A 27,516-nucleotide genomic window follows, 5' to 3' on the forward strand; every position below is an offset into this window, starting at 1 on the left:
ATCGCTCGTTTTTTTTGGCTTCGACTCTGAGTTTTCGTTATTTTCAAAAAAAAAATTGATTTTGAGGTTTTAAAAAATATTTGGAGTGATATGGAATATAATCGTTGAACAAAATTTCATCAGATTTCGCAATGAGCATTGAGTGAACCTGTATAGAGCTTTCTGTGCACAGCTAAAGGCTGTTAAAAATGATTTTCCGAGAAATTTTTAAACATTAACCGATCATAAACTTATTTTTGTGAATTGTAAGTCGGTCTCAGTACTGACAGGACCCCCTTCCCATCTACTGCAACAAAAATTAATCTGGTGTGCGGTTTTATATTCTTATTTTTTGTTAGATGACTCCATTGCCACAAAAGTTCAATTTTTTCTTGAAAATTTGTTAGATATTTTATTATTATTGGTTTTTGCTTGAATTTTTGGTTTTTGCCTCTATTTGTTGATGTTTCCGTATTCCGTAGTCATAAGAATTATTTTTATGTGTTTTTTATTACCTATTCAAGCGAAAAATTATTGTCCTCCAATCAGGGGTTAACTGAGCGTATTTATTGACTTCCGCTGAATAATATTGAATTTAAGGGTTGTTAAGACTTTAGAAATGATTTTTCGAGAAATTTTTTTAACATTAAACGATCTCAACCTTGTAATTCAAGCTCAGTAATGACCAGATTCATCCTTTCTACTTCAACCAAAATTAATCTAGTTACCGGTTTTTGTTCTAACTATTGGTGTTATGACTTCGATGAACGAGTTTTCCAAGTTTTTTTTAGTTTTTTTGGATATTATTTGTAAAAATTTCGGTTCCTTTTGGATCTTAAAAGAATATCCTGATACTGACAGTTGCTTTGGTTACAGCAGTTGTTCCATGGATCATACATAAGTTTTCAGAGAAAAGCTAATGAGTTAGAAGGCTTCGACATTTTCTACTTTTCTACTTACTTTTTGGATTTTGAATGTGTTTGTTGTTGTTTTCATCGTCAATGACTTTTTGTAAAGCCTTATTGATGAGTTATGACATCCCCCTTCTCTCATGGAGGTTTATCTTAGCGTATTTATAGGCTCCCGTTGAAAGTTTTGAAATTAATGGCCTTGATACTACTGGTTTTCTCAAAAAAATTTTGTTGTTTTCATGTATTTGTTCATGTCAAATTGTTAAAAAAGACTTCCATTGCTAAAAAATATTAATTCAAAAAAGAAAAAATTTTACAGAAAAGTTCATTCTTTAATGGCTTCGACGTTTTTCTCGCTCAATTTTTTTTCGATTGCTTTGTTAGCCTGTTTTTTTATTTTTAGGTAGCCGTAAAACGCTGACCGGTCTCACGAGCTTGTTATTGAGGATTGATTGAATAATGTTACCCGAAGCAGTCAGTTTATAGCGAAAAGTCTTAAACATTGTAATATTATACATTTTGAAGACTTTATGGATTTTTCAATTTTTTCAGTTTTTGTTGTTATCTTCAACTTGTAACTTTGTCTCATCACTGAGAGGCCCATACATTTCCCTGTAATTTGAAAGTTAACCTGTTTACTGATTTTTTGACGTAACTGATGTTTTGTCTGTTGGACAGTATGCGTTTTCATAAAAAGTTATGTGAGTGGTGTATTTGAGTTCCTCTTTCTCCTGCTTTAGCACAATCGCTAGACAAGAGATCACAATGATTTTAAAATTTGGCTCAATGGAACCTATTTATTCATTCAGTGTAACTTCAACTGAATTAGTATAAATAGAAATTGAAATAAAGAAACATAATTTTCTGATAATAGCTAATGATTTTAATGACTTCACTAATTTCTTTAGACAGGTCCTATTGGTTTCACTATGTCTTTTTAGTAAATTTATCAATAATTATTTCGTTAAAAGCTAATGATTTCAAAGACTTGAAATTATTTGGTTTAAAATCGGTTGATTGATTTTTGAGTTTCGCGTTAACTAGTCTCATTAAAGAAAAATTCCGTCTGCCGTGTAGTTAGGAGAAATTAAATTTTAGTAGTTAGGGTTTTGTCTGAAAGTTTTGTTGTTCGCTTTTTGCTGTTTTTTTTTCTTTTATTCTTTTCAGTGCAGATCTGGTTGTAATGAGGCATGGCATTATTTAATTCAATTATTAGTTTTAAAGATTTTTTTAAACTCAAACATCAAATTTTGATTATCTCTTTGTCAAAAATGTAAGTCAAAAGACAGTTAAGTCAAAAATGTAGATGAGCGCGGGAGAAACATCAAGTGCGAACGCACATTAACGAGCCTCCTTGTTTTTTTATACCAATGTAAAATTAGCTCTTACTTACGAAATTTTTGCACAATTAGATAGAGATTTAGCTTTGTTTTTTGAAAGAATGCTGATACTCAGGATGCTCTATTAATGTTGATTAACAGATTCAAAAAACTCTCAGCATGATACATCAATGACTTTTTGTATTTTTTGCTAATCATAAAATTTATGGTCATAACGTAAGATTATTCTTTCAATTTGCCTCTGTTTTTTTGCAATCTCTTCAAAAATTAAATGCGCTTACAAATTTTAGCATGTGTCTTAAAAATAAAAATGCTTTTGCGTTGTCAAAAACCAAATGTTTGGTTTCTTTTCAACATCAAATGCTTAATTTTTTTATTACTTTAGCGTTTTCTTTTATTTCTTTTGCTAATTGATTTTTGAAGTGCATTTTATGTGACAACTGCACGCTTAATCATCATAAACTTTAAATCAGAAAAACTGAACTTAGTGTTGCAAAAATGTTGCTTTCTGTTGTCCGCTTTGTTTCAAACTTCTTACTTTTGCAATGTTTTTTAATACTTTGAAATTTGCTTATAGTAAAGTCTATTGCAAAGTTTGAATAAAGTTATTAGCTTTTTATGAAATATACGCTGAGAATGCAGATGTAGCCGTTAAAACAACCCCCTTTGACTGAATTAAGTTTGATCATAGCTCTTTATGGTTTAGATGGATCTGATCATGCGCACTTCTGAACGAGACCCTTCATCTGTGACAGAAATTCGCACATCAATTCTTTGATTTCGGCGCAAAACTTACCTTTTTGGCCTTTTTTACCGCTGACATAACGGCCCAGGTATTACGACTTTGAAAACTTTAAAAACTGAAGAAAAAACTGGTTAATTGACTAAGTAACTTACTCGCTGTCGATAGTAGCTCGCTGTTTGAGTGGATAAGAACTAGATCTTTGACATGAAGTGCCCTCATCAGTAAACGTCAAACTTCTGAATTTGGGGACCCTCTTTTTGGAAACCGCTTGACCCGTCTGCTTATTGTTCTCCATCTTCTGTTTGTTGAACAATTTGCTACTTCTCAGGTCACCCCCCAGTGCCACTTTTGGTCGGACTACAAGCAGCCGATTGCTGGTGCTGGTTGAGGTGGGAATCTCTGGCTTGGAGTCAGGCAGATCAGACACTAATCCAGAGTCAACTGATTCGTTAGGGGCAACTTGTTTTGATGTAGTGGGTTGATGCTGGAAAACGAAAGTTTATACGACTTAAATTGAGGATTCAGAACGAAATAAACAAATCAAGAAGAAACAAAGTGCAGCTAAAGATCAGACAGCTACACTTGTCATTTTTGTCATACATCTCCTCGATTATTTATTTACTTATTTAATCTAACGCAAAAATGCGACTCATTAAGTATCGATTATACGACTTTAGCATCTTGAGTATAATAGAAATATGAAGACACGTCAATTGAAGATACTCAACACCCTACAAATATCTTTGATACCGATCAGTATTAAACATTTCCAGCGTAGCCAAGTCGAAGCTTTCGTCGGCAATTAGCTGAAGGCTGGACAGCACATATCCTACAACTCCACAGTAAAAAAGACAACTCCGCAGTAAAATTTCACTTTCAATCACAAATTGATCGACAACTAAAATGAAATCACAAAAACAAATACAGATGACGAAATTTCAATATATTTCAAAAATAGACTGAATGAATTTTAAAAATTGAGTCTTATATGGAGCAATGAAAAAAATTGATATAAATCACTACGTAATTGGATTACTACAGGCATGCAGAATGTGGTCCAGTCTTTGCAGGTGGCCCGTAACTATTTTTATTAGACAAGCAAATTTTGTTTGTGAATCGACATAAAGTCTTGTCATAAGTCGATCAAAAATCAACCATGACAAAACCCTAGCGCGGACACAAACTGTGCCGAACAAAAATCCAGATTGGATTTCACTTGAGTCGAGAAATATTTTCTTTGTACAATTTATGTGTCGATCATGGCCATTTTGTGTTTGAGGCCTATACCATGGAGTTGATTAAGTTTGTCACCTAAAAACAATACGTTGCACCAATTTTAGTAAATAACCGTTCGCAGCGGTAAAATGTGCAACTGACTGTACAAATTTGCCTTCTAGCTCCACAGTATTACTGATCGGGGCAAATATGTGACCACTATTCAGAAAACATAGCCGGCACATGGCCAGTAAATAATCGCCGTTGACGCGCTTGACGCACATTGGCATTGAAACAGAAAATGAAGGAGAGATAGAAATAGACAAAAAGTTTCAAAAATTGTTCTAATTTAGTGTGCAGTTTCAGTTAGTTCCTAAATCTATACTTTATTCAGCTTCTAAACACTAATGTCAGCTGTCAATCGCTCTAATAAACTTTGATAACCTACGGCACTCTGACTTAATGACCAGGCTATATCGGTTTATCCAGTTTCCTTTGATTGACTTTCACGGTATTCATTACATTGAGTAATTCAATGCGTGAAAGATTTTAAAAAGCATTTACTTGAAACAGTGAGTGAGTGAGGTAAGTCACGATTCAAATGGGAAAATCGGGACATATGTAAAACAAAAAACGCGATCGAAAGCAATAGCAAATTTAAAAAAGGAGAAAGCCTATACAATAACCGTTGAAAGGCTGACGACCGCCTATCGATGATAAATAGTTATCCAAATTGAGAAAACTGATATGAATTATGTATGAAAATTTCTCATTTTTTGTTTGAAAGAGAAATTACAGGTTTTGGTTTACTTCTGGCGCAAAGGGACATTTCTGACAATTTTCCTACCCAAGCAGCTCTCCAACATTCTACGTTTTTTCCGTTTTTGACTATTTTATTTTCCTATTGTTATCACGTGAATTATTGGTAATTGTTCAGACTCACTTCATTGAGGGGAGAAACTATATAATCAAATGGGTTTTTGTCGTTCAGTCAATTTTGGCCGATCGAAATAATCATCGTAGAGAGTTGTGGGTGGTATCATTAGAAAGCCCGTCAAGCGCAAAATATGGAGTTAAAAAGATTTTTTTGTTTTGGTTTTTACAAACAATTATCGAGGTTTAAAACTTAGCGAATAGTAGTCGATATTCAGTTGTTTTCAATAACATTTTCAGTATTTTTGACCAAATTTTGGTCAAATTTGTTGAAATATTTAAAAATTTTAAGCGACAATGTTATTGTTTTCATCTTTAAGGAAAGATGAGGGTTATTGAGCTGTTCCATCTAAGTTTTTTTGGCTAGAAATTATGCTAAATTTTTCAAACTTCAAAGTTTTTTCGTCATAACTTGGAGCACATTTTAGCCCACTTTCTTTAAATTTGCTGGAATTAAAAACCTTAAAACTGGTATCAAAATTTATTTTTGCAAGCTCAAATTTAGAACTAGTTGTACTCCAGCTGGCCTCAAGAGTCTTCTAGAAATATAATTTGCGAGTTATACGCAAATTTAAGCTCGATAATTATTTACAATGCAATATTTAATTTTGAGATACTGAAAAATTTGCTTAAAATCTGATGAATTTCGCAACCATGTAAACAATTGAGTGTTTTTCTAGACGTAAAGCAATATCAGAGGTGATCTTAATCTCAGCATGGATAGTTGTGGTAATATTTTTAAAGAATTTGTTGCGGCGCTGCCTTTTTTTAAAATAATTTCGCATCTATAACTTTTACGTAAAATTCTGACAAGAAATTCAAATCAGGGTTTAATCATTGACAGATAATTAAAATGATAAGTTCTAACGATCATTTATTATGTGTTCTTAGTTACGTTCATGGTTTTTATGGTTCTGACCAATTGTTTTCGTTAACTTTAATGGACTCCTTATGTTTTGTTTTCGTTTGTAAAACTTTTTGTATTCCGATGACTTAGTCTCCCCAATCAACGATCCAATTGACTTTTTTACAAGTATAAGCGATCCTAGACAACGCTTTGAGTTGTTATCTAACTTCTCTTATGATTTTAAATATATTTTTTCGAAAACTGTCAGTGAGTTTTTGAACTTTGCCACTATTTTGTCTTAATTATCTCGACATGTGGCGTAGTCTCAGTGAGAATAGACGGTAACCCATTTCCACTTTCTGTGAATTGTCAACTCATGTCTGCAATGGTTTTATAGGTGATTATTGGCTTCTTGGTTTTGATACTACAGGTCTTCATTTTTTCTTAATTTTGAGCATAAATGCACATTTTATAGGTTCATTTTGTTTACTTGTCGAAATATCACATTATTTAAAGGTCCAATTGAATGAATGTGTAGCTGGAAAACTGTACAGCGTTGTTAAAAGGCGTATCTGAATATGTTAATTGTTTTGTTTTGAATGGTTTATGCTAATGGGCTGTGACACAATTCTCTCGTAAAATTTAGTATACTTTTATTGTTTTTGGTTGTTTTGTTTATTTTTGTTATTGTACGTCAAATACCTAATAATTATAGGTCTCAATTGACCCACCAGAACATATAACTAAACCTATTTAACCACTTCCGTTTAAACCTATTTGTTTTAATGGTATAAAATTGACCTTCAAAATTTTTTAAACTTTTGTTTTTGCTTTCGTTTTTATCACCAAGTATCTCAATCTCACTCATTAGAATTCTAAACTTTTTTCCGGTTGGTTATTTGTTTTGATTGATTTCTTTGGCCATTTTGTTTTATAGAATTTTTTCAAGATTTCTAAGTTGTTCAATTTTTGGGTTTCCATTGTTGTCATTTCTACGTAATCCTTCAATAAGGAAGATCAATTGATGTTCACAAGAGAAGCAAGGGGTGATTTACAGTTCTTGCAGATAACTTCTTGTAATTATGCTGCCTTGAACACTGCAGTGTTGAAATATTTGCGAGAAAGTCTTGACTTCTGTCCGTATTAGTCATTTTGTTGTCTCAATAACGACAGGCACAATTGGCTTCCTGAGGTGTTGAAACCTAATCCATCTATTTTTGCTGACGTCCTATGTCTGTTATGACTTTGACAACTTTTCTTTTAAAAATCCGCTTTGACGCTACTGTTAACAATAAGATGTCATAAAATGTTGGCGATTTTTATATCTTTGTACACTTTACAGGATTTTAGTTTTCTTTTTAAATTAAAGCATTAATGATAGGTCCCATTGGTTTTGAAATATAGCGCTATTGAACGTTTTTAATGTTCTTAAGGGCAGGTTTATGATTTAAACGGCTTCACTGCCTTTTTTTGCGCAAAATTTAATTGAACTTTTTAATCTTGCTGGTTTTTGTTGGTCTTTTTTTAGTCGTTTGACGGACACTGGAAAATGACAGGTCTCACTCTGTACTGATCACATTGAAATTAAATTTTTTCAAAGAAACGTATTTTTGAAGTTTGAACCCTTTTTCTCATTTTTGTCTACCTGTTACCCAGTCACATTGAGGACAGGTCCCATATCATCCCTAGAGAAGTACAGGTTAGTTTGTGTGTTTTAGGTTTTATCTGATGCGAGTTTGATCTTACGATTTTTCAATATTAACATCGAGTTGTGCTCGTAATTAACATTTGTTATTTTATTTTTCTCATTTTTTCTAGTAGCCCTATTAACAACACGTTTCATCGGTTCTTTCGCGTGGCATAACTGTATTCCATTGGTGGTTTATTGAACCATATGTATGGTTTTGAAAGTGTTATATCTATATTCATTAATTGATAGTCGATTTAATCAAGAATGTGGATGAGCGGGGTCAGCACATTGTGTGTACGCACATTACCGAGACGCCTTGTTTCTTTAAACTTTCTCATTTAATCTGATTAGCATATTCTGTTCCACATTTAATGCCATTTCGATAAACTAACGTGAATTACTGTGCATATTTTAATTTTTGAACCGTGCAGTTTATGATTTCTCATAGTAAAACGCAAAGTTCTTCTAATTACACTAGCAAATCCGTATAGGCTATCTGAATGCATCTTATCTTGAAACTTTAACAATTGGTAATCTCATTGAAAACTTATCGTAAAAACTGGTGTATATGCGATCGTTTCAATTAAATCCATTGCAAAACTACTTTGGACACACCAATAGAAAATGAAGAGAGCCAAATTTGTCAAAGAAGGGTTTCAAGCAAGCTAAGAGTAATAGACGTTCTCGCAGAGCATTAAAACATCAAAACATAGAATCAGGTATAAAGAGGAAGAGAACGAGAGAGATCCTTAGCAGCTGAAATATGTAATAAGTCCGAGAGCAAATAGATATTAAAATGCGAAAAAACTCAGAAAAATGCAGAAAAAAACAAGAGTCTGAAAGAAAGCCAACGGGAGCGCAAAACGAAAATATGGAAAATAACGAGAAAAAAATTGAAATTGATGAGAGAGCAAAGAACAGAAAGAATACAATGCCACAAAAACCATAAGAACATTGGAGACCCATCGTATCATAAAAACAATAGGAAACTTAAAGTTGAATCAAAACAGACATATCAAAAGAAAAGAAGTTAGCAAACAACTGAGAAAGCAAAAGATAGAGAGAGAGAGAGAGAGAGTGACAAAGGACGCAAAAAGAAAGTGAGCGAGAGAAAAAACCCAAGAAAAAACGAAGGCGATAGATTGAAGGAAAATGGGACAGCAAAACAAGAAGCCGAAATTTTGAGAGAGAAAGTAAAGGAACAGCGAGATACTGAGGAAGCGCAAAACGCAAAAGCAAAAAATTGATTGCAAAAAAAGTGTCGGAGAAATTTATTGAAGAGCGGAAAAAAGAGAAGGTTGCACAAAAGTAAAAAAAGAAACTGAAGAGAGGGAGAGATACAACAGTTCAAAAGAGAAGAGAAAACAGATACTGAGTGAATTACAGTTCTCATAAAAAGGATGAATGTGCTAATGAGGACACGATGGATGTGCCCAAGATGCGCACAATGGAATGTGCTGATGAAAATGAACCGTCGCAAAAAACATAGAACTGAGTTAAATGTCTGGCCAATGCCACCAACAAAATTTTCTTCGTAAAATTAAAGAAGGAAAATTATATACCTATCAAGTTTTTTATGCAATAATACATAAGTAACAGCTCTTGAATAAAAAGTCCTCTACTGAGCGCTTAAAAACTTGTATATAATTTGAGCCCTCAGTTTTGTTGTTTTTTATATATTTTTTGGCACCAAACTCTGCTTGTTGAATCGGCACCTTTTTTTGGGTCTTCTACACTTCAACTTTTGTTTGCTGAATTCTTCTGTATTAAAAAACTTTCATATAGTGAAACTTTTTCAAAACAAAATTCCATCTTTCAAATTATAATCCAAGACGTTTCGGTGAGTGACTTTTGCTTCACAAACTATTAAGACAACTTTTTTCATCAACAACAATTTTTTTACTATGAATAACGAAAAACAATGTTTTTTTGGTCATTAAACCCTTTTTCGTCTTGACACAGTTTTGATTATTTACCTTTTGAGTATCAAAAGTTTTCCGGTCAGAGACCGTTTTCTGATTAAGTTTTTGGCACAGAACCTTTACTGATCAACTAATCGGCCATTGATTTTTTCGACACTGTTGTGTTTGTTTACAGAAACACCGATTATTGTCTTTTTCGCAAATTTTGACAGCACGTCTTTTCGCAAAGCATTTTTCGGTAGATGTCATGACCTCTTAGCAACAATTTGGGTCAATGTTATTTCGGCGACACTTTTCGATCAATTAAATTTTGTAGCATTTTTGGTCAATGGCCCTTTAGAAACATTAATGGGTGAATGATATTAAAACACACTTTTTCGGTCATTAACCCCAATTAGTCAACGGCGCAACCGTGGTCTTCGGTATTACTGTTAAAACAAGCTGCTCAGTGATGCCTCTAAGACATACCGCTCGATGCGTTCACGTGAATAATATATAGATAATACATAGATGGATCAGCAACAATTGTCTTTTTGTTTTTTTTCGTTTCATAAAAAATGAGTCATGTAAAAGCTCCACAACTTTGCCCTTTTAAACACGCTTGGAAACTTAAAAAATATTTTGCATTTTCCAACAGTTGCGAAAATGGTTTTGCAATAATTTTCTTATCGTCAATCGGACTAACAAAATCCACTTTCACTCAATAAACAGCTCAATCATTTTCATTGCATGATTGGAAGCTAATGATTGAAATGTGTTGACAGCGTTTCAGTACAGGAAATTGAGACGACAGTCGTATTTACCTCCTATTGAACATGAGGCACAATTGAAAACTTATTTTGAGAAAGGAATGTATTCTGGCAAAATATTTCCGGTAAACATTCTCCACTGGCCAAAACACAGCTTATATTGAAAACGATAATCGTACCCATTCTCTAGCCAATTTGTTCAGTTATGATGCTTTTTGACAACATTGGTTCCTAATTGTTGTTTTTCTATAGTTATGCGGTCTGTAGGTTTCTTATTGGACAGATGTTTTAATAATTTGCATTGAACTGATTGCCAGTAATGATATTTTTTAAAGATGCCCACTTCTTTTAAAGTTCCAGTAACTAGAGAATTTTTTATTGTTTTTGTTTACATTCTCGCTTTCTTTGACAAAAAGTATAAGTTTTTATTTGTTCTGGTCTGTAGCTCATAGCTTTTTCAATCATAAATTTGATTTGAAAAATATGAACCGACAAATGGCGGAAGAATTGCTCTTGAACGACAGGCGAGGCAATTTAATTCAGGGGCTGTAGCCTATATCAATTTCTTTTATGGGTGAAACAAAAAACTTTTCCCGCCGGAATTCGAACCATTGACCTTCCGATCCTTAACTACCCGCACTAACCACTGCCCTATGAATCACTTACTTTTGCTGTGCTGCAACCAATTTTATAATGGCAACGAGCTTTACTTCGGAGTGAGAGCAATAGAGGTCACTCAAAAATGATGAACCAAAGCGTGAAAAAGTCACTTGAGAAGTCAAAGAATGTTCTAGAAGAAAAACGCAAATTTGTCAAGCAAAAAATTTGCATAAAAAAGACACACACGTTTTCAATAATTGCTATGAACTTCGTTCAAGGGCAATTTAAAATAAGAATCTATGTTCATGAACAAATTGGTTCAAAACTTCCGTTTTTCTGTCTTTCATTCTGTTTTCAGAATGAAAATTTTCCATAGCTGTTTGTTTTGGATAATCAAACAGGTTGGCGAATTTTCATGATGACAAAAAAACCAAGATAAAATTAGGATTTAGAACTGAATTTTCCAAGTTTTTCATGTAAAACAGAGTTTCTTTTAATTATCAGTATATTTGAAAGATTTCAGCTTCGAATTTCAGTTTCTTCCTTGTTTTACACGTTTTTAATTATACTTATCGCAACATCAACTAAACGGTGCAAAAAGTGAAAACAAAATTTAAAAACCAATATAAGCCAAAAAAGACATTGGCAGATTTTCTGTTTTATGCTTTCTAATTATGTGCAGATCTCGCTTTGATTGTTTATATAATTTTGCAATTGCAAAACTGGATAAAAAACACCTTCCAAAATATTTTAATTATTTTATAAATTGTTGTAAAATCAAAATTGTGATCTTTAGTCAGAGGTTAAGCTTTTTTGCTTCACAAAAATAAAATTAGCGATTTCTGGATAAAGCGTTTTATAAGTCGTATTTTTGAACTTTGGCTACATTATTGCTTTTTGTTAGTATTGTTGCCCAAATCGTGCAATTTTTCTCGCTGAAAACTTTAGTCAACCATAGATCCATTTTGATGACGAGTACTTCGCTGTTGTACAGCTAGTTATCACATCAACTGATTCAGCAGAAAAAAAATCAGTGTCACGGAAAAAAAATCAAAAAAATGAGGGAAAACCACGAAGTTAACCAGACAAGGTTATTGATCAGGAACTTGGCAAGGCATAATTCAAAACCATTAAACTAAGCCATGCAATGACTGACAAAAAGAAAAAAATATTACTTTCAAAAAGAAGTTAAATCATGATTCAATCCAGGTTTTTAATGGTTTTCTTTCCACAAAATCTGATCAAGTCTTTAGGTGACCTATAAGTATACACTAATGCAGATAACTGAATCAAATTTTGCGGAAAGTTTTGCAATGAAGAGGGCAATACAAGTTCTGAGTAAGCATAACCGAATAATGTCAAAAGAATTGCTCTTGAACTACCAGTGGGAGCTGTAATCGATTGCACCTGTTTAACTCGAGTCAAGGGGAGGGGGTGGGTTTGCAGCCTGAAGGTGAAAAGTGTTCTAGGGGTTTCAAATGAAGCAATCAGAGTTTACTATATACCCCCATTCGGGTCTAAAGTGAAAAAACTAATCAAATTTTGGTTCAGTTCTCTTTTGCTGTATAGCAATAAATTGCTGCTAATTGAGTACAACTGCTTGAAAGTGCGAAAGACAGAGAGATTAAGATCAAACAAAACACAGAACTCAAGGAGGTAAAGATTGCTCGAAAACTCAAAACGGTCAATCGAAAATTTGAACTAAAAGCATAGCCAGTAGGATATCAAAAAATGATTCGAAGAGCTGTTCACTAAATACTCCTTACTAACAACAACTATTTCAGAAATAAAAAAGAAATTAAAAAAAAACAATATGTAGTTTTAAAACCATTTTTAGTTAAGAAAGTGGGTAGATGTGGGGGCTACGGTAGGTGGGGTGACATGTAGGTGGCGAAGCGGTACGAATTGTGGACAGATAGGAGGTTGGGTGTAACTGTTAGCTGTAGGGGTTAGTTGGGTGGTAGGTAGTTGGAGGGGAGTAGTTTTGTGGGACGACCGGAGGTTGTAAGGTCGTTGGCTGCTTATGCAAATGGTAGATCGGTGTCTAGGGGATCCGTAGGGTAGGGATAGAAATTAGACCTGGGTAAGGTAGATGCAGGGGGTTCATTGAGCGAAGCTGGGTTGGAGGTATAAAGCAGAGGTCTAGTGGGATATTGTTAAGGTGGTAGTGGAAGGGGGTAGGGGGTAAGTGGTTGTTGGATTGGGATATGAAGGGCTGTGAGTTGGCAGTTGGTTGGTCTGTAAATTAGAGTTAAGATGGGTGGGAGAGACTTATATGAGTACAAAAAAACCTCAAAACGAATTTTTCACCTGAAAATTACCAGTATTACTATACATAAACTAAGTTTCTGTTAAAGACCAATTTTCCAAAGCAGAAGTCAACGTTTAAACAAAGAGGTAGATGTTCGAAGAAATTCAATTAATGAAAAAAATTGCTTCTGCTAAAAAATGCCAGTAGAATACTCAATTTCACTGGAACAACCGCGCAACAATAACTCTTATTTAACAAAAACCATTTCAGAAAAAATAAACAAAAACGAAGCATTAAGTAGTTAGAACCAATCAATTTTAGTTATGGATGAGGTTAGATGCGTCTGTGTTGTATTTGGGAGAAGTTATGTGGGAGTTGAGAGGTGGGGGTTAGGTATGTGTAGAGATTGGTTGTGGGGGTGGGGCGTAGGTTACCTGAGTTGATAAAGGTAAGGTAGTTTGTGCGGTGTACGCACATGGTAGATAGATGGTGCGTTGGGGAGTTAGTAGGTAGTGAAGAGAGTAGGCTTGAAGTTTACTACTACGTTTGTTATTGGTCTGTAGTATAGAGTTTAGATAAGTGGCGGGCAGTGTTATGGGAATCCAGATCTCGAAAAACCTTTTCAGAAGGAACAACAGCAGTTCCTAATTACTAATCTTAACAAACTAAGCGACTGTTAAAGTCCAATGTCCGAAAACAGAAGCCAGTTTTCATCAACAAAGGTAAATGTTGGAAAACAAAGAAATCAAAATTCAAGTCATGAGCAACCTTGGTTCAGCTGAAAAAATCGGAAACCAAGAGTTGTGCACCAAAAATCTTTAACTAACTCTACCTACTTCAGAAAATCTAAAATGTAAAAACTCGAAGCTATATATAAGCGGAGGGGAGGGTTAGATGGTTGGTTTTGTCTGTAGATGGTTGGTGCGTGGCTTACATAGGTAGGGTGACTTTAATTGGATCAAAAAAAATCTCAAAATTTTCACCTAGAATTTTACCAGCGGTTCCGATTTACTATGCATTACAAATTAAACCACTGTTAAAGTACAATTATTGAAAGTATAGGTCATCTTTCAAAAAAAGAGTGAATTGCTAGAACAGAAAGGAGTTAAATTTGAAGTCATGAACAAAATTGTTTCCGCTAAAAAAACCCATGTAATGCCAATATTCCTCTTCGATACGTAAAAACCTGTGCAATTCCTCTTCGGGTCGTAACAATATTTTTTAAAATGTGCATTAAGTAAAATTTGCTTATAGATCAGGCTTAAAAAAGAGGAAGTGGAGAACTCAAGCATTTACATAAGACTCAATGAAGTGTTACTCTCTCGTGTCATGAATTAGAGATTTTGTAAAATTAATCAAGCATCAACCAACAGCGCTCGGTAAACTACTATTAACACTTTATGGTGGAGTAAATTTTGACAATTTATTTTAGCGGTGAACACGACGTCAGGACAATTTACCCAATTTGATTTTACCCAATGCCTCAACACCCAGCCTGCCACTTTACCCAACGCAATTTTGCTACTTTAATTTACCCTATTGTTAAAATTACTAGAACGACTCTTTGGCAGACTATATAATTAAATGGCCCATGGGACTTGTTATGAAACTATCACAACGATACATCGGATAATTGAACTAATTGATCAAAGAGCATTGGGTAAGTTGGCATTGGGTAAAATGACAGGTTGGATAAAATGGCATTGGAAAAAATGGAATTGGGTAAATTTTCATGTAACCCATTTTAGCGTTTCTGTGTGGATGAGTTAGAATCTGCATCTGACAGAGGGTTAGAATGATGCATTTTTCTCTGAATCAGGCCTAATAGGCTCGGTACGGGCCATGACCCCATTTTATTCGAGTTCAGTCCGCTGCCCGACAGTGTAATTACGGTCAAAATCTTCCCCTTTTCTTAGATTCCAGACCTCGAATAGGGTTTTGAAGTAATCATTTATGCTAATGATTCAGAAAAAAACACATGATAACAGTATTTTAATTGAGCTCTCTGGCTAACTTTACCATTTGGAATAGATGGCTTGTGGCACTCCTCCTGGACTCTTGAGTCAGACATGTGTCCTCGTGTGGTCCCTCGTGCTGTTCATGTCCAGGTTGGTGGTGCTGTGCAATGCGGGCAGTGTAGAATGTGCTACTGTGCTGATGTCCACCTATGCAATATCATAACCCCTTACACCTCCTCCTCCTCCTCCTAGTTACAAATTGCATATAAAGATACGCATCTTCTAATTTGAAAAATAATCGGCACCTAAATATATAGTACATGACATTTGAATACACTTTGTTCTCGTCATTTTTGACTCTTCAACACTTCGACACTTTTGTCACGTGATTTACTTACTAGATGGTGAGCGGTGCTAAAGCTTTTTGATTACAAACGCCAGAAGTACTGTGCAAAAGGGGTCAACAGATGACGCATGCAACGTATGGTCAAGATAATTTGTTTACTTTTGTCTTTTGGAGATTTGGATCTCTTAGTGAAGGATATTTTGGACATTATCTGCTTGCCCAGCCTTGGTTTTGGGCTGACTTGAGGCTCTGCACTGCTGAGGTCTTTTGTTGACTGGCCTTCTTGTTCTGGTAATTCCACGCCCAGAAACCGGGCTCGAGCTTGCTTTATTGTTTCTAAACAAACAAAACAACCATGAGTTTAACTAACCGGGTTAGTTAAACTCCACGTTACTTGCTAGCTTGCTGTGTTCTATGATAGCATTAAAAGTTTCACAGCAGATTCAATGCGAAAAGTTTCGATTTGTTTGAAGCCTCGGAAACACATTCACGCTTTTTTAGTTTAAGAATTGAAAATGCCCTCACATGGACATTAATGGCGGAAAAACGCCGAAAAAAACTTATACTGACAAAAATCTAATGTCAACTTATGAAGACCAGGGGAAATATTCCAAAAATATACCAAAATCAAAAATATTTGATCAACAGTAAACAAAGCTTCGACTAAGACTCTAAAAAGAGCTAAAAATGATCAAACGACCTAGGTCCCTTTAAGTCAAATCACTCAAACAAGTGATAGATCATTGTTGAACAAAAATTCCAATTGTGCACCCGGACCCTAGTGCCATAGTAAATCAGTGCTGAAACATTGTATTCCAATTGTATACCGTCGGCCCAGTACTGTATCAGTGTATCTTAAGAGTATCTTGCCACTCATGATGTGCAGGATAAGTCCCATAGATACCTTTTTTTTCTGAAAATAGACTGAGCATCCTTGGTTTTGATTCCCATGATGTTCATAGCAAAATCATGAAAAATTGTGAAAATTTCGAAAAAAAATTTGAAATTTTGGGTGATGCCCTTTTTGAGCATGATGATGCCTTATTATCTTAAAACGTTGCAAGCAACGTATTAAGATTAGCAAAAAACCCGCCAAAACCAGTAAAAACACGCCGAAACCAGAAAATACACGCCGGGAACCTTGAAACTGCCAAATTTGGACCGAAATTGCAGATTTTTATGGTTTTCATTTCAGATTGTAATGGTTTTTTGTTCAAATGTCTTAGTTTTAGCTCTGGAAACAGATACATTTCTGGGCCGACAATATACAAATGGAATACAATGTTTCAGTACTGATTTACTATGGGACTAGGGTCCCGGTCTCCTATTCGAACGAGGGTTGTCATCTAGCAAATATTACGATTCTAAGTTTGTTAATTCTGTTTGCGAGTTCGAGGGGGGGGGGGGGGGGGGTAGGTACGTATAGGTACGTAGTACAGTGGGGGGGGGGGTAGGTACGTAGTACAGTGGGGGGGTAGGTACGTAGTACAGTGGGGGGGGGATAGGTACGTAGTACAGTGGGGGGGGGGGTAGGTACGTAGTACAGTGGGGGGGGTAGGTACGTAGTACAGGGGGGGTAGGTACGTAGTACAGTGGGGGGGGGGGTAGGTACGTAGTACAGTGGGGGGGGGGTGGTAGGTACGTAGTAAAGTTGAAATTTTATTGTAGTCGTGTATAATGCTCAAATTGCTGGATTTGAGTTTGCTTCATAACCATATTTTAAACTCCGTTTGCCGGTGTCTTTAATTTTTTTCAGAGGAATTTGAAATTGGTCAGCCGGCTCTCAGATGTGGTCCAACTTTTCTTCACTAGTAAGATTAAATTTTAATCAACACCTGTTGCAATAATAGCAGTTAAATAAAATGCCAGTGTAATAACTTTTAATGCCCGATCGACACTGGAGAAACACGTCTGAATTTAATTTTCGTTCTAGAAAACAGGATAAACAGTGTTAAATACTTAACTGCCACCAGTGTTAAATAAATCCATGATTAAAAATCAATAACTTTTATTCGTTATAACAAACTAAGCTTTTATTCGATAACTTAACTTATGTTTATAATGATTTAATTTATATTTTCCTATCCTAGTCGGTCATAGACTTTTTAATGTTTAACATTTGTTTCCCGCTCTTTCGTCTTTTTTATCTGTTCAGGAACGCTGACCACTATGTTGGTGATCTGATGGAGACCACTATGATGGAGACTGACATTCAGCGTCACATCGACTCATCCCTGAAGTCACGTCATCCCTCTTGGAACACATTCAGAGTTGTCGTCTCCAGAGTCTTGTCTTGGCAGAAGTATGAGAAGACGTATTATGAGAACTTGGACACAAATTAAAACTGATTTTACCATGTTAGAGGACATGGACAATATTCAAACTTTTCCCATTTTAGAGGACATGGAAAATATTCAAACTTTTTCCCATGTTAGAAGACATGGGCGATATCCAATTTTTTTTCCATGTTAGACATGGTCAAAATTAAAACTGATAATTTAAACTGCTTTTATTTGTTATTTTTAGAACTGATTTCATGGTCATACAAAATTCAATTGACTTTTAAACAAGCTTTTTTTAGGCTGCCAGCGCAGCCTTTCATTTACTCTGCCCATGGTGTGCGCAGTCTGTAATTTTTGACTGCCAATAAACATTGCAGGATTGGATTCTGCACTGTTCAGAATGTTTTCAGAGAACCGTTTTTTTACGCTGAATTTTATACTGTTCAGGCTAAAAAGTGACATGATCATAATATGGCCATAGTAAAAACACAGACTGAGAAATACTCTGATTCAGCGCTGATTTACAATGTTACTATGATCCGGGCATACAACATAAATTACAGGAAACGATTATATTTACATATTATTATATTAAATAATAACATATTATTTGCACCCCCCATCACTACTTACACAGTAAAACATAACTTTGAACAAATGGCGCTCAAACGAATGGCAACGTGCTGTCGTAGGATGTCGCTGGCTTAACCTTAGCTTAGACCTACCAAAATAGTGATCTATTTTGTTTCGGCCCCCAGTGTTTTTTATGACCCCCAGTTACAAATTATATGTTGTTATATAGCACGTTACTATGAAAGAAAATAGAACGTGTGCCTGGGGGTCATAAAAAATTTATGCTCACTAAGCTGGGGGCCGAAACAGAATAGATCCCAAAATAGCCTTTTACACCCCAAAATTATGCTTCCTGGGTGTTTTCACTGAAGCGTACAATTAGACCAATAAAGCTCAGAGGCTTCACAATTTCATCGGACTTTACAGTTAAAACTTTTTCTGAGCACAAAAGTCAAATCGGTCAGACAAAAAAACGTAGCCAGTAGAATACCGGAAATGACTCTAAGAGTCGTGCAATATAATCAGTAACCAAACCGTACCTAAATCATAAATATCAAGGGGAAAACATTTTAATAGCATAATAAAATTAAATAAAGTGTTTAAAAAATGCACAGATTACTTTTAGTTTAAGTTTTGAGTGGTGGGATGGATAGGGGGTACTTAGGTTGAGGGGGGGGGGACCAACTGGGGAAAGTATAGAGTGAGGGTACTGGTTGTTATTGATGTGATAATTCTCAAGTATATTTTACCCGCCTAAATACTGTAAACTTGATTTCTAAGACAAGTTTGAATCATAATCACCAAAACAAGCAAAACAAAGGTGCATGTGGCTAAACAAAAGAAACACTGAAATAAAGAAATTGAAACAAGGATCCTTTTTTGAGCAAACAAAACTCAAGGAACTGAAGAACCAAAGACGACAACGTCAACCCCCCCCCCCCACACACACACCGGGAACAGACGGCCATTGTCAGGGGTCAGGTAGGTGGGAGGTGTAGTCGATAGTTTGAATAGCGAGGAAAGTCTTATGGGAAAAAATTTGGACCCCCAAATTAGTGTAACCCCAAATTAGTGAATGCATATTATTTGCACCTTCAGACGCACCTGCAATATTTTTACATAGTGATTTACTATGTAATGGCATGTGCCCTGTAACTGGGGGCGCATAACGTACTGGGGGGGCAGAATCAGAAAAGATCCAAAAACTCATATTTCACAAACCAGTAGTCTATTATACACTTTACAAATGTGCGTGGTTTTTCTATCCTTTAAAACAGCAGTGCTACGAAGACAATTGGCCAATAATACTGAATAATTGGTCAACCGTCCAATAATGCATAAATAATGATAACTTATATGAACACTTTCCAATAAAAGTAAAAAAAAAATTGTAATACAGAGTTGACGCAATCTTCTTTGTCAACGAACAATTTTGAACAATCGTGGACAGCTTTATTAACGCTTGCAAAAAACACGCACAGTTGTATATGAAGCACAATAATCTAATGAGTTCGACACTAGTTATTGATGGTTTCACTTCGCAACTCAAACCATTAAAAACTCGATACGTCGAAAAATCCGCAGTCTTTTTGCACTTAAAATGTCAATCCCAAGGCTTGCAAACAAAAACAATATTTGAAAAGAAAAAATCCAAGTTAAAGGCAAGAAAGTAACGATATGTTTCACTTTTGCAAACCTTGATAAGTAACCCATCTCCTCTTGAGTCGTAAAAACAGGCACATGACTAAAAAAGTTGTTTGAAAAACTTTAATTGCGGAAATGATATATAAAATAAATCATGCAGTTATTGTATGTAATAAATAAAAAATAAACAGAAAAATCATTAAATTCAATAATTGAATTCATTTTCAAATTTTGTCTCACAAACAAGTAAAAAAATCTTAAGCATTTACAACAACTAAACGCTAGTTGAAGCAGTCGTCTAATCCCACCTCTAACCCCCACCCTTCTATTCCGCAAACATATCAAAGTGAACCGATCACTGAAGCGCAGTCAACGGGTTTCTTTTTTCCGCAGTAAAACGTACTGCGCTGTTGATCATTTTAACCAAAATCGGGACGTCCTTTAATCACCTGGAATCTTCATGAGTCTATAAGGACAAAAAAATTTTTCTGGGACCAAAAATTTTTCTCTATCAAAAGGCAAAACTCGTTTGTTAGATTAGCGATACTAGATTGAAATGAACTACCCAGCGAAATTAAAATCAAACGTGACAAAAAAAAGTTTCCCAAGCAACTTAGAACTTTCTTCTCCTCAGCCTACAAAAGGAACCCTTTTTTGTGGAAGGTTACTTGTTCAACATGGCGTGACTTTAAATTTGGAAAATGAATTAGAACTACTGTTTACTGGTTGGTTGACTTTATAAACTTAATTAATTTTTATTTTGAGATATGCGACATAATTTGAATTTAACTCAAGTTTTCTGTTATAATATGTAAATAATAAATCCATTTAAATAATTACACTGCCGAACTAATATCAATTGTACTCGTTCATGTGGATCGGAATTCAGTGTTTTTTTTAAGAAACAAACGACAATCACTTTGTTCGATGGTGAGTTGTCACTATCTCTGGTACACAGAAGATGTAATGATTAACAATTTTCCTTGGAAAGTTCAAATTCTTCTTATTGTTTTAGGCCGCAAAAGGTATAAATCAATTTATAATGATGAAAAAAATTGTTTCCATTGTACTTTGGCAGACGGTTTATGAAAAATGCTTGCTTAGTTTGACTACACAAATCAACACACAAATCTTTTTTTTAAAAAAAATGACAAATAGGCCAAAATTGCACTTTTTAAACAGTAATGAGCATGATCAGGTAACAACTCGTAAATGATTTGACAGAAAAGTGCAAAAATGGTGAAAATAGGGAAATGAGCATCAGTGAGCACATCAAGTATTAACACGTAAAAAATTTTGCATAAAATTGCAACAAATGGGAACAGAAAAGATATAATTGACTATTTAATACACAATTGTATCTTTTCCCGCTAATGCATGATTTGATCAAAATAATTATTATCTTCCCGGCTCAGGAGTGATTTTTTTTTCAAATATTTAATATATGCGGTTTTTAGCACATCGATTAAGTTAATACGCGTTGCTGTTTCAGCAGACCAAAAACGAAGAGACAAAATACCCAGCAAATTGCCTGAAAATAGCCGCCATTGATTCCTATAACACCAATCAGGATTGACAAAAGAAAAGAAATGGAAAAAACTGATCGATGTAGGAACATTTTGAAATGCAAACTATTTTGATTTCTTTTAATTGTTAGACATACTCCTGCCTCTTGTTGAAAGAACACAAGGGATATGATCATAACCAAAAAGAATTAGAGATGGTAACTGAAACTTCAGAAGAAAATTCAAATAGCGGGCATCTAAAATTAGGCTTTACGTGTTTACCCCGCTTCCATTCTTTATTTTCTTTTTATGACGCTGTTCATTTTAGATTTTTTTGTTGAGCAACTGCTGTTTAAAAAATTTTGAGCAGAATGAAAGAAAAATGAAAGAAACTGGTCTAGAGAAGTCAAAACGATTTCAAGAAAAATGTCGAAAAATCGGTAAAATGAGGTAAAGCGAAACAATTTTTTATTCGAAGTAAAAAACATAGCAGGACAAACACTGAAATACAATTGAAAAAAATAATTTAAAAACTTAGACCTACTTTACCTGACCAACAGATCAAAAGAACATCGACAGTCAAAAAGAAAAACGATCTCAATAGTTGAGAATTAAAATGACCAAACAAATTAAACAAAAAGACGATCACTCCTAAAACTGCTAAGCTTTTACCCTGAATGCCAAATTAAATGCATTTGAAAATACCCATTAACCTACGCACAATTCCTGCGGCCAATAAGGATAGAAAGACTTGAGAAATATGGCATATACTTTTAAAAACTGAATTTTGCAAAAGTTATATATACAGCAGTATAGGAAAGTATAAAACATTATAAAAATGTGCAATAGAAAATCATTAAGAGAAGACAAGGAGTTTTGGTGATAGCAATCAATGTATAACCTGAAGAACCAAGTAGTGTCATGAAATAAATGTATTCCATATAAGCCATTTAAACGTAAACAATAATCGTAAACCGGAGACATCAGAAGCAAAATTAAGTGGGCCTGTGAATATTATGCAGGCCTCTGTTTCACATATGCCTCTAAATCAAATCAGCAATTCATAAAATTAAGAGAATCACAGTGTTTCAACAATTAGATTTTTTAAGTTCAAAGACTAAAAACGAAAACAAAATTTTAATTGAAAAAAGTATTCAAACTTTGAAAAGTAGAGGCTTATATTCGTAAAATGCCAACTTTATAGATATCATGAGCAAATGACTCAAATGAATTCATACATGAGCGAGAGTCAAAAAATCTTAGATCAATAGCGTATTGGGGAGCAGAATTGCAACGCAAAAATATTCATGCAAACTTTTGTTGTCTGAAGGTGAAGTACAACATTTTCTCATGGAACAGTTCAAAAGCAAATTGATAAATTTAGCCATATTCTGCCGTCTTTGAATTCTTTTGATTCCAGTCTAAGGTTGAATATGATTATCTACTTATATACAGATCGTTGACCGCCAGATGAAAAAGTTTGTTTTGTGACGGATAACATTTGACCTCTAAAAAGAGTTAGACATTAAAAACGAGCCATCCCACTTCGCAATTATCGAAAAGTTGAGAACCTCGAGCACTTCTGTACATTTACAGATGCGCTAGAGATTCTCTACATCTGATAATAGCAAAGTGAGAAGTCTCAATTTTAAAAGTCTAACGAACGGGAAATACAATTCAGCCATTTTTAGAGGTCAACTGATATCCATCATTAACAATAAATAATTCATGAGATATCTTTAAACTGTACCGTACTTAAATTTAACGTACATTAATCAATTAATTACAAAAATTTATTGCAAAAATTGTTACATACAATTATATTGCAATAATATAAACTTCTATTTTGCTTGCAGATTTATCGCAAGATCAAATCGAATCTCGGAATGAAAGATTTAATCTTCTTTCTCAAAAAAACTATATGGGAATTCCACTAAAAACAGGAAAAAAAACCATTTAGTTGTTCATTTTCAGGTGCGTTTATTACAGGCTGAGGTGCTTTTTTCCTGAAAGCTGAATTAACCAAAGCCAAACGCAGTAAGGTAACTAAATCAAGACAAGCGTCTACCATTACCACAGTTTGCGGATAAAATTATTCACTTTTATAGCCACATTTGACTTCTCCTATCTTAATACCTTGTATGCGTGACACGTAACTACAAACTTCGAGGATGAAAAGGCCGTGCCTTAAATGGAAAGTCCGGTCAGTGGTTATCACTTTTAAAATCAAAGTTGAAATGTAGAATCTACATTCCGCCGCAAAATACTTGTAGAAGCACAGTCCGCAAAAACAGACGTAATTAGGTTTCACTAAAATTTGGAGCGCATATTGCGTTTTCAGGGGCTAGAAACAAATATCATTTTCAAAACAGAGCTGTCTTCGCTATTAGTTGAATTGGCTCAAAAAATTACCAAATTTCACCAAATTGCACCAAATGAAATTGCCTAATAGAAGCATAATTAACAAAACATCAAAGCAGACGAGAACAAAAGGATTATAAATTGTGCTGCAGACTAAATGCAGTATAATCTCTGATTTTTGATAACAAAGAATCAGTCTTCGATAAATGAGTCAATTTTGATGTAAGTGACTTCGTAAACTGAAAATTTGTTTCTTCGTTTTATTTGTAGATTGTAAGAGTTTGGTGCGCGTATCCTAATTGGATTAATTCTGAAGTTGAAAGCCATGTTGTAAAGTGTGTCAACGTGGAAAAAATTCCATTAGTGGCACTTAAATGTGTGTACTATGATGCCAAATAAATTTTTATAAAGCTCCTTTGCGAAACATACATCCAATAAAAGTTTGGCGGTCGTATCATAATTGTCCAAATCCGCTTCCCTTCGAAAAGAATTGAAAGTTTTTATCGAATACCCTTACCGTCAGATGTAATTCAAATCACATTTCTTTGGAAGTACTTTCTATTTTAAGCGCTTTCCAAATCGGGCGTTAAAAGACGGCGGGAAGTGCGAGCCACATTTTTATAACTAATTTTTGTTCTGGTACCGGTTTTTGCCTGCAATGAACGCATTGAAAAATCATTACATTTTTCATTTCAGGATTTTTCTGCGCCAACATTTTTGAATACTTTGTTTTTGCTCAGCTATTATTATCAAGGAACTGATTGATATCTGCTTTCAAAAAACAGGCAACCATAGTCTTCAAATTAAATCCAGAACTTGAGAAAGCCATAATGTTGAAAAATGGAGACACCTTGTGATCAAAACAGTTCAAAAGTAGTTTAATTGTGATAATCGTGGCCCTCGATTAAACAATTTTTTTTGCAACCGTAGAGTTTTGTTTAACTTTGACATATTATGTATTGATACAAAAAATATCATAACTTTGACTTCCGAAACGAATTAGGTTTACTTCGCGTATATGAAAAGACCTTGCATGATCCGAATGTGGCTATCAAAAAAATTTTGGTTAACCCTTGAAAAGACTGAAAATTCTAGTTATGGGGGATGAGGTTAAATCGGTCATCGTTCGTCCGAGCGCCCCATTAGTGTCGAGCACAGGAGGACTTTCCAATGGTCTTGCTAAGCATTTTCAGAGGCACTTCAGATCGAGCATAGCCTTCTCATAAAAGAGATGAAGTCATGGTATCTCTTTAGTACGTACCGCTTTGCTCAAACTCTGTCCTTGCCACCCCTGAAAGATTCCATTCACTTTGAGAGGCTCTCTGGGAATTGACGATGAGGGTTTCAAACTTCTTAGCATGCTCTTTTACAGAGGGTCTGCTTGTAACAGGTGCACTGGATAAACTTCTCACTAATTCTGGACCGGTATTTGTGGCATCATTACTTTTACTGGAATCCTCGGTGACATTCCCTCTGTCTCTGCCCGTATTTGGTGCTTTGAGATGGAATGTTGAGGAGTTAACATGGGTAGACATCGTTGGTTCGTCAACGGTATATGTAAAACTGTCGTCTCACAATCATTGATCAGAATACAGGTATAATTAAATAAACTATACTTCGATCAAGATCTTGTTAACGTCAAAATTCATGCGGTACCTTACCGCCATTGATACTGGCGCATGTTTTAGTTAACCCGAATGCGCCGTCTAGCCTCGAGCATATTGGGTGCGTACTTTGCACAGAACTAGCGCAAGCACTCACCATGAAAGCTGTAAAGAGGTTGCTGGATATAGTCATTAACAAACCAGAAATCAACAAAACTTATCTGAAGGTCATCCGATTCGAAAATTTAACCCAGTTTATGTTTCGGATCATAACCACCTTAACCCAAGTAACATCATATTACGAATCGACTAGACAAAATTAGTTCATGTCGTTCTTGTGCGCAATGCTATTAGACAGTCAGACTCGCTATTTTATAGGGGGAAATAGTTTATATGAAGAAAAACGGCGGGCTTTATTTCATCATTTCATAGATTTTTTGTCAAAGACTTCTTCGACTAAAGGACATATTGTTTCCCAAAAAATAGCTAAAATTTCAGATATCTTGTGACCAAATTACAAAGAGATGAAGAGACAGATGTTAAAGTTAACAGATATGTCAATGCATTCCTTTCTTTGTTCAGGCAATATTAATTCTTTACGTTTTCTAGCTATGTTTTTCCCTTTTCGAACTTTTCCCTTTTTTAAAGTTTGACTCTGTCGTATAAGATCCAAGAAGATATGCTCCGTCTTACGATATATGAGATCTGATAAGACATAAACTTGAGGTAAGAATCTTGCAAGATCTTAAAGGATGTGCTATGTTAAATGACTAGGGTATAACTGGGATTGGCTCTGCCGTGGATAGAAATGAAATATTTCCATATATGAAATATATAAAACTCGCTGTCTTAATCTCAGATTCTATAAAAAGACATGAGGTGCATGGATAGCATACTTAAAGCCGTCGCTGATAAAAAGCCTACGTGATTTTAAACAGCGCCTGCGTTACATTTTTTTCTTATATGCCATAAATGGAATCTTGGGTAACGTAGCAAGATCATTCGTTAAATCTTCGTGGGTGGTCATTGATGGTATTGAGATTTGCATTTAAAAACTGTCAACCCTTAATTGTAAAAAAATAGCAGAGGTGATCGAATGTTAACGAGATCTTGGCAAAAATAGCAATAATTGTAACAGAACAAACCAAACATTAATCGCCAATGAAGATCAAATTAAGAGTAAAATTTTCGGTAAATTGTATCAAAAGGATACAAAAAGAAACGAACACTTTAACTTAATTTTGGCGGAAAATCTCAACAATAAATCAAATCATTTATCTGTAACAGAATTGCGCAAGCATAACAAAATAATAGTTGAAAATCGTTGCTCGTGAATAACTGAAGAAAGTTTGAGAACAAAAGCTGCTTAGACAAATTTGCGTGTTCTTTGTCAATTGAGAGCACAAAAGCTTCGCTGCAAGTTTGCTGCTGCCTTTTTTCTATATCAGCGATTGGAGCCAAATGGTTTCGAAGTATATTTACATGAACCATTTACTAATAAACTTCAACTTAACCCATTACTAGTGACGCTCACTTTGGCAAAAATTGTACTAGAGCTTACTTTGTGACGATGAATTTGATGCGAGATCGTTTTGCATGTTTTAAACCGTTTGTGTTCAACGATCATTGAATTTAAAGTTGAGCTCAGTTTTGTGTTTGATGGTTCTAGAAGTGTCGCTATTAATAAGTTTGGCCGTTCTAGTATTCAAATGACAGTTTGGCTAAGTATATACGAATTCATAATTGTAGTAACTTATAGCTATTTAACTACAGAGCACCTTGGCAGTTCAACAATCAAGCAGAATAGCCATAGAAGAAGATATGTTGCCTTTAACATATGTCCTTTCAAGGCTTGGAACGAAAATAGAAAGAATAATGAAAAGCCCAGAGAAGGAAATCTTTTCAACTTGAAAAAGTTGCAACAGTCTACTTGAAGGGAACAAACTCAAAACAAGCAAAACGAAACAAGACTCTAGTAGTTATTTAAAATTGGTTTTGTCATTGAGAATTTTTTTCCAATTCTCCTTTCCTTACTCCAAGTGAGTTTCGAAGCCCTCTTTT

At 34.7% G+C, this 27,516-nt stretch overlaps 1 protein-coding gene across 4 annotated transcripts in view; it reads right to left on the reverse strand.

Moving 5' to 3' along the window:
• Positions 1–27,091, reverse strand: part of LOC142358700 (uncharacterized) — a 95,505-nt gene extending 68,414 nt beyond the window's left edge. The window contains exons 1-5 of one of the 4 annotated variants that reach the window (XM_075410222.1): positions 26,601–27,091; positions 25,113–25,461; positions 15,646–15,822; positions 15,202–15,347; positions 3,128–3,459 (exon numbers count right to left, since the gene is read on the reverse strand). In XM_075410222.1, coding sequence (XP_075266337.1) covers positions 3,128–3,459; positions 15,202–15,347; positions 15,646–15,822; positions 25,113–25,386 — 929 coding nt within the window. In that variant the 5' untranslated portion in view covers positions 25,387–25,461; positions 26,601–27,091. Of the gene's footprint in view, positions 1–3,127; positions 3,460–15,201; positions 15,348–15,645; positions 15,823–25,112; positions 25,480–26,559 lie in introns of all 4 variants that reach the window. The other 3 variants (XM_075410224.1, XM_075410226.1, XM_075410223.1) reach the window with 3 other exon arrangements.
• Between the last annotated feature and the right edge of the window lie 425 nt (positions 27,092–27,516).

Source organism: Convolutriloba macropyga, chromosome 2, assembly GCF_964194025.1.
Source record: "Convolutriloba macropyga chromosome 2, txConMacr16.3, whole genome shotgun sequence".
NCBI classification, from domain to species: domain Eukaryota; kingdom Metazoa; phylum Xenacoelomorpha; order Acoela; family Convolutidae; genus Convolutriloba; species Convolutriloba macropyga.